The sequence below is a fragment of the Vigna unguiculata genome, chromosome 6, assembly GCF_037176805.1.
Source record: "Vigna unguiculata cultivar grain cowpea cultivar isolate G323 ecotype 2 chromosome 6, ASM3717680v1, whole genome shotgun sequence".
NCBI lineage: Eukaryota > Viridiplantae > Streptophyta > Magnoliopsida > Fabales > Fabaceae > Vigna > Vigna unguiculata.
In genome coordinates, this window is record NC_140797.1 from 31,777,977 (window position 1) to 31,789,350 (window position 11,374).

An 11,374-nucleotide genomic window follows, 5' to 3' on the forward strand; every position below is an offset into this window, starting at 1 on the left:
TATATCTTAAACAAATTCATTTAAGAAATAAGCATCATTTATAACTTGCTTGTTATAATCACTACTTTATATATCTTTTAAATAAGGTAATTATTATTAGAAAAGTGATTAACCCAAAACACACCAAAATCGGATAAAAATGCATCACAAGTTTCCACTAAAATTATCCACAAACCCTAAAAATAATAAGAACTTGTATTGAACTTTTTGCCTAGAATAGAGAAAACTTAACCTAGAACACAAAAATTAGTCAAATTCTAACCCTAAATCAATTAAAGAGGGACCACAACTATCCATTGAGGGTTCAAAATTCAAAAAGATTTCAATTAGCCTACAGCCTCACCAAATGCTTAGAATGTATTTAGCCTACAACCCCTCTGCCTAATCAAGCTTCTTTTTGAGTTAATGAATGACTTTGTTCGTTTCTTCTACTTTCCTATTGGATTTTGGGTACTAAAAAAAGTTAGTGTTTGATACCGAGTTGCACTTGGAATACCTCAAATCTTTTATCAATAAATTTACGATCGTTATCGATAACTAAGGAATGAGGACAATGCCGACACACAATTTTTTTTAGAAAAAGTTTTGAACCTGATGAACAGTGATAGTGGCTAAGGTTCTACCTCTATCCACTTAGTAAAATAATCAATATAAACTATAAGAATTTTACCTGATCTTTGGCTAAAGGGAAAGGGTGAGTATATCCATGGCCCAGGTCGAGAATGGTCATGGTGTGACCATGGGCAATTCCTCTAGTGGACGAATGTGCAGACGACCAAAGTTCTGACATTCCTCACACATCATGATGCATTTGTGAGCATCTTCTTTCACTCTGGGTAAATAGTATCTGACTCGAATAACTCTTGTAGTAGTACACCGAGCTCTTGAATGTATTCCACATATCTCTCAATCAAGCTCAGCTAACACGTATTTAGCTTGTGGCCGGCTCAAGCACTTCAAGAGAGATGTGGAAAACACCATTCAATAGAGTTTATAATTGTGAAACACATAAAAGGAGGCTTGCCTTCGTACTCTACGTGTTTCCATCGAATCATTTAGTAAAACATCATGCATCAAGTTTGGACTTAGCAAGTCTATTTTCAAGATATCCTCCTAATCCGAGCTCGGTATGGTAACTATTTCTTGTATTAAGGTTCGATGTTGACCGATGCTTTTTGTACTTGCCATCTTGGAAATAGCATCAACTTGAGCATCATCCTCTCTAGGAATGTGTGTAACAGAGAATTCCCTTAAACGATCTATAAGATTTTTAACTATATGATAATAGCGTTGCAACTGTGGCTCTTTTATACCTTTGATCTACTCGATAACAAGCTACGAATTACTTTGGCATTTTAACTTCTTGACGCCTAGTTTTTACTTCGTTTGATTATTGGAAGTCTCAAAGCTAAATTTAATAGCCTATTCTACAACAACATCATTAAGGCCTTCCTGGGTCACATCTATATATGAGTGTCCAATTTATTTCAGCTTCGTCGAGTTGTTGTAGCTCAATTAGAATATCAACTAAGAATTGAGCTATTATAGTGCCTCGATTTTGATATTTCAATTCAAACTCAAATAATTCCACTAACTAAGTTGTCATCCGGCTAGCTAAGTTTGACTTTTAGAATATCTTCTTGATAGGATAATCTATTCAGATTATGAAATTGTATCTCCGAAAGTGATGTTTGAGACGTCGTGCTGAGAATACTAGGGCAAAACTAACTTCTCATTGGTTTGGTGCCTTTCTTCCGTCGGTTGTAAGGTTCGACTTGTGAAATAGAAGGGTTATTGCTTTCTACCCAGCTCCTGAACGAGTATTGAGCTAATAATAGTGGGTGCTACTACCAAGTACAACACAAGGTTGGCACTAGGACGAGGACTAGCTAATACAAACAAGGAATTGATATAATTCTTGATTTTTTGAAACATGGCCTCACACTCTTGGTTCAATGGTATTGTTAAGCTTTTTTTATCATCTCAAAAAAGGGTTGATCTGCATGTTATGTAGTAAAATTATTTTGAATACTTTCTCTAACTCGACAAGGTGGTCCTTAGATTTTTAGATTTTTCGATTTGATGACCATATCATCAACGTAAACTTCCATCGTTTTACTAATGAGGTCAACAAACAATTTTTCCATCAACCTATAATATGTCGCACCAACAATCTTAAGGTCAAAAGGCATGAACTTATAACAATGGAAAATGATAAAATGACTACTAACTTTTACTACTTCCATTACCACCTTACGTGTCCTGACACATTCCATTTTATTTTCTTTTTTGAATTTAATTAAAAGCTGAACAATGTGGCAGATAAAAGTGGAAGCTCACTTTCGCGCGTGGGCCAAAAAATTCTCACTCTCTCACCTTACCCCATTCTTTTAAACATCTTGAAACAGAACCTTTTTTCTTTTCACTCCGAAAAATTCTCACTCTCTCACCCTTACCCCATTCTCTTTCCAACAGAACCCCTTTCCTCTTCACTCTAAAAAATTCCCAAACTCTCACGCTTCCATTTAGAAACCCCACCCCTATCCCATTTATTGTAAACCAAGTATTGGTTTCCATTGTGGAAACTACAACTGGAAAAAGAATTATCTCCTAAACTTGGTGGACCTAGGCTGTGCACACCAATAACACATCTCATCCCATTTGTTGTAAGCCAAGTATTGGTTTCCGTTGTGGGAAAACTTTCCTGACCCATATGGGTAATTAGCTTGCGACCCAAGACCAATTAAATTGTAACCAACCAACGACTTTTTGGACAAAAGTAAAATAATAGATTTGGATAGTGCAGGTGGATACAGAATTCCCTCCCAAACTTGGTGGACCCCAGGCTGTGCACACCAATAACAAACCCCTTCCCATTTTTTGTAAACCAAATATTGGTTTCCATTGTGGGAAAACTTTCCTGACCCATGTGGATAATTAGCTTGCAACACAAGACCAATTATGTTGTAATCCACAACTGACTTTAACAGATATGGATAGTGCAAGTGGATACAAAATTCCCTCGAAACTTGGTGGACCCCCGGTTGTGCACACGAACAACACACCCCATCCCATTTGTTCTAAACCATGTATTAGCTTGAATTGTGGGAAAACTTTCCTGACCCGTATGGAACATTAGATTGCAAAGCAAGACTAATTAAGCTGTAACCCATCAACCACTTTTTGGACAAAAGTAAGATAACATATTTGGAAAATGCAACTGCACACACAATTGCCTCCCAAACTTGGTGGACCCAAAGTTATGCACACCAACAACACACTCTATCCCGTTTGTTCTAAACCAACTATTTATGCATTTATGGGTGAACTTCCCTCGCCAATTTTTAAATTTAACTTGCAACCCAAGACCTATTAAGTTGTAACCCACCAATGATTTTATGAACAAAGATAAAATAACATATTTGGATAGTGTAGTTAGATACACAATTACCTCCCAAACTTGGTAGACTCCAGCCTATGCACGCAAATAACACACCCCATCGCATTTGGTCCAAACCAACTATTTATGCATTTATGGATGAACTTCCCTCGCCCATTTTTAAATTTAACTTGCAACCTAATACCAATTAACAAGTAACCCAAAAGTCACTTTTTGAACAAAAAATAAAATAGATTTGAAAAGTGTAGTTGGATACAGAATTCCCTCACAAACTTGGTGGAGCCTAGGCTGTGCACACCTCGTTTATTCTAAACCAACTATTTTTGCATTTGCGGGAAAACTTTCCTGACACATATTTTAAAAATTAACTTGGAACCCAAAACTAAATAAGGTGTAACCCACCAACGATTTCTTGGACAATTTTAAAAAACCAGATTTGGAAAGTGCAACTGCATACACAATTGCCTCCCAAACTTGCTGGACCACGACCTGTGCACACCAATAACTCACCCATCAATGTGGTTGTAAACGAGGTTTAAGTTAATTTTGAAAAAAAAAAATTGCCTTTTAATTTCGTTTTTCAAACAGATTTGGAAAGTCCATCAAGTTTGGGAGGGAATTATTTTTCCAGCTGCAGTTTCCACAATGGAAACCAATACTTGGTTTACAACAAATGGGATGGGGGTGGGGTTTCTAAATGGAAGCGTGAGAGTTTGGGAATTTTTTAGAGTGAAGAGGAAAAGGGTTTTGTTGGAAAGAGAATGGGGTAAGGGTGAGAGAGTAAGAATTTTTCGGAGTGAAAAGAAAAGGGGTTATGTTTCAAAATGTTTCAAAGAATGGGGTAAGGTGAGAGAGTTAGAATTTTTCAGCCCACGCGCGAAAGTGAGCTTCCACTTTCATCTGCCACATTGTTCAGCTTTTAATTAAATTCAAAAAATAAAATAAAATGGAATGTGTCAGGACACGTAAGGTGGTAAGGAAAGTAGTAAAAATTAGTAGTCATTTTATCATTTTCCTATAACAATAATTAGATCATTCTATCATGGAAGTTGTTTTTTCTTCATCGACACTTACATCCTTATGTGAATATAGCTTGAGTAGGCATGAAGAAAACTCAACATCTTAAATGTTCCAAAATTTGCTCATGCTGGTTGAAAATTTGGCGGGCGAGGCAAGACTCTTGGATCTAAAACTGACAGAGTCACCTTGGTATTATTCCACACACATGAATATTTCAAAACTTGATTTTTGATATAAGCCTTAGAGATGATTTAATGGGTTCTTAATGGGTTCTCATTTAGTCACTCCCACTAGACATATAATTCACCATGATTTGTAGTTTTAATTTTTTTACCTTGATAGCTAATTCATTTAAAATTTAGTATTGTTGGTTGTACTATTACGTCAATGAAAAATATTATGTTATTATCGTTTCACTTCACTATCTCTTGATGTTCTCCATAACTTAAAATTCTGATATGTATATTAATTTGATGAATTGTAAGGTGATATTGGTGCGGTTTTTTTTAGTGCTTAAAGCTAACATAAATTCATTGACTTGATTTTTATTTGATTTCCTAAGGGATGGCAACGGGGCGGGACGAGGACGGGTTTCACTATCCCATACCCATCCCGTAAAAAAAATTCATTTTCATCCTCATACCCAAACCCAACGGGTATCAAACTTTTGTCTCATCCCCATTCCCACCGCGTAACGGGTATAATCTTGTACCCATACCCGTACCCGTTTTCTTACTGCTTTAATATTAATTTTAATTAATTTTTATAAAATAATAAAAAATTACGGTAAATGAAACATAATATTATCAAATATTCAACATTAGGAGTATAGTTGTTTCTTCGATATCATATACTTTGAAATAAATTATAATTGTTTACATTTTATATTAGAATACCAAATAAAATTTAATGAGAACCAAAATATTTATTAAATTTGCAAACATTAATGAAACCTAGTTGATAAATTTAAAAAATATTTTTAAAATAATATAAAAGGAAAAAATTATTTTTTAAAAAATATAAAAGGAAAAAATATTTAAATTAAAATATATTTTAAATGTTTGTTTACTTCAATTTTTTAAATTATAATGAATCTATTTTTTATACACTAATAAAAGTTATAATACATCACTTGATCAAAATGACGCAAAGAACAAATAATAAACATAATAAAATTTTATCATACATCTTGTATCTTTTAAACTCCGATATATGTTAGATGGTGATAAAAAAATATTCATGGCAATTACATTAAATTTTTATATTGTAGTAAATAAAAATTATTTGTACAATTATAGTGAAAAAATTAAAGTATGATTGTAATGAGTTAGAAAATAAAAAATAATTAGATAAAATTTATCGAAATAGAATTCTACATGATGAAAATAAACAAAAATAAAAATATTAAAAAATTAACAAATATGTGTCTTATAAACAATTTGGAGACTATTGGAAGGAATTGCACAAAGAAAAACAAATGTATAATTAAGGTAATGATAAGACGAAAAATATCTTAGAGATTTAAGAAAACTTTTCAAATATGAACATATATACTCAATGGTTGAGAAATAACAAAAATTGTTTTAGCGAAATAAAAGAGAATTGCACAAAAAAAAAACAAATATGTATAATTAAGGGTATGATAAAACGAAAAATATCTTAAAGATCTAAGAAAACCTTTCAAATATGAACATATATACTCAATGGTTGAGAAATAACAAAAATTGTTTTAGCGAAATAAAAGAGTTATTCAAATAAAACAAAAATTAATAATAATAAGTAAAGTTTTTTTTTTATATTACCTAGTAAATGAAATGTTTATGCTATTAAACACTTAAATTGAGAGTATTAAACATTCTCATGTGAAAGGAAAATATACAATAAATAAAAATATTAAAAAATAATAGAAATATTCAAATGTTAGACATAAATTTTTTTTAATTTACATACATCATTTTAACATAATTACATAAAGGTTATGATAAGATAAAAAATATATTGGAGATGCGAATGAGTTTCATGACAAACCAAATATTTAGAAGAAATAAAAAATAGAAGGAATATATATATATATATATATATATATATATATATATATATATATATATATATATATATATATATATATATAGGGTTACTTAATTAATTGTGAATATTTTAATAATTTAAACCATGATGGAGATATGGCGGGGACAGGTATTATGGCGGGATATATTCATTCACATCCTCATCCCCATACCCAATTGAAAAAATCGAGGATTTCCCATACCCATACCCATACCCAGTCAATGCGGGGATTCCCCGTCAAAACGGGGACGGATTCGGACAATACCCACGGGGACGGGTTTATTTGCCATCTCCTGTCAACAACTTATCAATAACTTGTGCGATTGTATTTTTTTATTTTAGGTTGATCTAAGGAGGACTAATAATTCTGAAATTATGCTTACTAATGTATAGATGATCGGTTGGACTTGTATGCTTGGACTTGTATTATGTTTATCTTGGATTTGGATGTATTATGTGTGACTTTGATGTTTATCTTGGACTTGCATTATGTTTAATTAACTAAGTTAACAATGTCTATAATTTTATGTTTGCAATGAATTAAATATGCTAGACTGTTTGAAATGTTAATGAATTGGAACTCGAACAAGTTCTAGGATGTATCTCGAAATAGATTTTGCATTTCCAAAATCACAAGCATTTGGCGTCCCATTTTCGTTGATGCCAAATGCCAACATTCTTGTAGTGCCATCAAAGACTATGATGTTCATTTCTTTTGATATATTATCATGTACATTCCATCCTTCTCAGAATTGTGTCTCTATCAACTTTGTAAATAGATGTCTAATTTCTGGGGTTGTTACGGTTTAAAACTACAAAATGCAATATGCAAATGGTCGTGTAACTCTGAATAAGGCAGACTTAATTAATTGGAAAAGAAATTCAATAAAAAATGAGGATTTTTTAAATTCAATTGAAAAGCAAAAATTTATAAATTAAAATTTAATTAAGTGATTTTTTTTTTCCAATATAAAGATACATGACTAATAACAATACAAAGTATATTATGTTAATTAACAATAAAATCGAACATCAATACCGAATTAAAACTTTTATAGATCAACCATGTGACCAGCCATGCACAGGTGATGATAAATTTATTCCTTCAGGTAGGTGACCCAATACAGTAATCCAAACTCCTCAGTTCCATTATTAATTAATTTCATAGAAAATCACGATTGTTTTTTAAATAACACAGTGTTCGACATCTTAATCCAGGGCTAGGATGATGATTTAAAATCCGACCTCATATCAATCTTACAATTTTCGTATTTAGAGCCATTACCACCACCATTAAATGTTCCTGAGTTAACAATATTATTCACCACTGTGGCACGTTGGTCACAACCTCCTGCAAGGAGAATGTATTCTTTTCCTTCGATCTTACTTTCCACAAACTTTCTCTCGGCTTCTTTTGTGGGCTCTTTCTTCTTCTTTTGCAGAGTGAGTGCAGTCTCAGATTCTGGTTCTTTCACCAAATTCAAGCATTTAAAAGGGCCTTTAAACTCCGTCTTAAGCCCACTTGTTTTGTCACACTCGATGATCACACTGTACACGATACGTGTTCCGCCACTCACAGAATACCAGTGAGAAAACTCCCAATTCACCTTCTCCTCAGAATTTCTGTTTCCAACTTTGCGAATCACTTCATAAAAGCAACTTTCCTTTCCACAAAGCTCGCTCCAATATTTGTTATCACAAACTGTCTCAAAGTCAGGGACAAATTTTATTCAAGCTTCACTATCCAACACACGTTTTATTTGAAAGATTTTGCATGCATCATATAGACATAATCATCAAACAAAAACATAAAAATAGACCACACTTGTTGACAGAATCGCGAAACATATTGTTAGTTGTTTCATTTGAAGTAAAGAAAAAGACTTGTTCAAAGTTTGTTTCAGCTCTGACTCACCATTGAATCCATTATGGTTACGAGTGTCATCGAGTCTACCGGTGGTCACTTTGACAGCCCAAAAGTAGAAACCTTCACGAGTGTTTCCCTTCTTAGCAGTGACCTCCACCAGAAGCTCACGCGTTGCACCAGAGCCGCAGAAAGAGTTGCGAAGTCTGAGCAACACCCTATTTTGGTCGTACCTCAAACCCAAAATGTTGCTTTTGGATCCTTCAGAGTATATGAGAACTAACTCTTTATACTCTGAGCTTGACCAATTGTGAAGCTTCATACTCATACTTTAACCTTTCTTGTGTTATGTTGGTACTTCCTGCATGGGGTATATATATAACACTTATTGCTTCATTATGGAAGGTTTCATGAGAGAAGGAAGAAAGTAGGTGTTGTTTATTCTTCCATAAAGCTAAACATATTGGCTGATGGAGGTTTTAATTGGTGCTCCCTATTCTACTATAAACTAATTTATTATGAAGAAAATTAGGGTTGCCTATTCTTTCATAAACCTAGCGTTATGGCTATTTTCATATAGGAAAACTGTAGGCTTATTATAAACCCTAAATACTAAATTTTGTATGTGTACTTTTGAGTTACTAGTTTTATTTTGGATAAATTAGTTAGTTCAGTGTAATAGTATCCATGTATTTAGTTTTTAGTATAATAAGACAAATTACACTATTAATTCAACAACTTTAATTCTGTTAGTTTTGTTTAAACCCTGTTAATAGTTAATATGATTAGCTTTATGCAATTAATCTAGAAGAATTACTAAGGATTTTGTATGGGTTTCCTTCGAGTTTAATTGCATATGAACATTTATTTTTCCCTTTAATAAACACTTAACAATTACTTATATTAACTATTTACAGAGTTTAAACAAAATTAACGAAATTATTAACTGACATTTTGTGTACACCAAGTTCAAACAGAACTAGTTACATGGGTGCACATATTTTATAGGGATTGGTAACGGTTTTCTTAAACACAAAAAAAATTGACCAAAAAAAAAACAAATTAAGAATTGTTAATTCTTCCATTATACATTATCTCAGCACGTTTGATGGAGAGTTGTCCACTGATCTTCCTCACATATCAAGGACAATATTTTAATTATGCATGACATGTTACACATGCTTGGTGTGCCAAACCAAATAGTTTGTCAACGTTAAATATCTTACTAAAACTAACAGTTGTTCGTTTGAAAAGATTCATCAAATAAGCTGGAAGGATGGTTGTTAACTTAATTTCGTGTTTCAATAAAATAATTTGAGTATAAATACAAAGATAATTTGCGAAACAATATATAAATTTCATCCTTTCAAAACTGCGATAATTTTGCATAAACTATTATACATTTTACCTTTATATTCTTAGTTCTATAACAACAAAAATTGGTTCATTACTAGAAAAAAAAAACAAAATTAATAATTTGTGATGATAAAATAACTGATCCTACAATAAATTTTATATATATATATATATATATATATATATATAAAATAATTATTATATTATTTTATATACATTTATAATAATTAATAATAATTAAAATATTATATATATATATATATTATATTAATAATTATTATATTAATTATTATATATATTATATATATGATTTATTATTATAATTTATATATATATATATATATATATATATATATATATATATATATATATATATATATATATATATATATAACGGTTACGTAATTGATTACATAACTGTTATACAATATGTAAGCGGTTACGTAAACCGGTTATATATATATATATATATATAATATATATAAAATAAATTACAATAATAAATAATTAATATATATTTAATTAATAAGATATATAATAATCATTAATAATTAAAATATTTTTAAAAATATAATGATTAATATATTAATATATAATAACTAATAATATAAATAAAATTATAATAGTAATTATAGTATATGGTATTATTAAAGTATATAGTAACTAATAATAATTATAATATTATTAAAAACCAATAATATATGTAATTATTATTATTATTAATTTATATATATATATATATATAATAATAATTAATATATAAAAATATAATTAAAATATTCTTAAATTTAAATTTTTTTAATTTATTCAGTTTTAATTTTATTAAATTTTTATTATGAAAGATATTTTGGTAAATTTAAAATTTTATTTATTATAATTTTTTAATTTATCATATTAATCAAATCACTTACTAATTTTTATAAAATTTATCTTCAAATCTACTTATTTTATCCTCTAAATTTACTCAAAAAAATACACATATTCATCTCCTTAAATCCACACAAATTCATCTTCACATTAACTCTCAAATCTGTCTCTCCAACCAAACACAGCTAAAACTTGAGCAATTGCTTGGGTCATTTGACTTAGCTTGAATTTTAAGTTTCAATAACGTGGGTGGTTGCTAATTTTCTAAAATAATTATGTAGCTATTTATTATTATTTGACTTTATCTTATGCATGAGATCAAATCTACCTATACAATGGTTAAGTTGGAAAAAAAAAATAGCCATGAGAAAGAAAATCAACTTTATGATAGTAGAATGAGATTGCCTTTAAAACTTGTATAACTTGTTCTAATATTGAGAAAATAATAATATCTTGCATAAGTCATATTCCGATCCTCCTCTTATACTAATATCACATTCTTATTTTTCTTTCTATTTAATTGTTTCATATGATAACAGATGACAGCTAATTAAATTTTGACGTGTCAATTTAAATAAGATGTCATGATCAGGTAATTCTTAATACGAGCTTTTTAAACAAAGTCGTCCTTGATTTTAAAATTTGAGATTTGAGTGTTTTTATGGGAAGGAAAGTGAAGGATAATGTTATAATTATAGGGAATTAATTATGAGTTAAATATTTTTTTTCCCTGAACTTTCAGCAAATTTTGGAATTAGTTCATTTTAAAATTTTGAACAATAGTCATTAATTTCTCGAAA

The 11,374-nt window shown here is 30.3% G+C and overlaps 1 protein-coding gene across 1 annotated transcript; it reads right to left on the bottom strand.

Moving 5' to 3' along the window:
* Positions 1–7,537: 7,537 nt before the first annotated feature.
* LOC114188778 (uncharacterized) lies at positions 7,538–8,725 on the bottom strand. Its single transcript, XM_028077418.2, has 2 exons — positions 8,403–8,725; positions 7,538–8,189 (listed from the first exon to the last, which is right to left on the bottom strand). Exons 1-2 carry the CDS (start codon positions 8,677–8,679, stop codon positions 7,708–7,710), a joined length of 759 nt encoding a protein of 252 aa, XP_027933219.2. The 5' UTR covers positions 8,680–8,725; the 3' UTR covers positions 7,538–7,707.
* Positions 8,726–11,374: the final 2,649 nt, after the last annotated feature.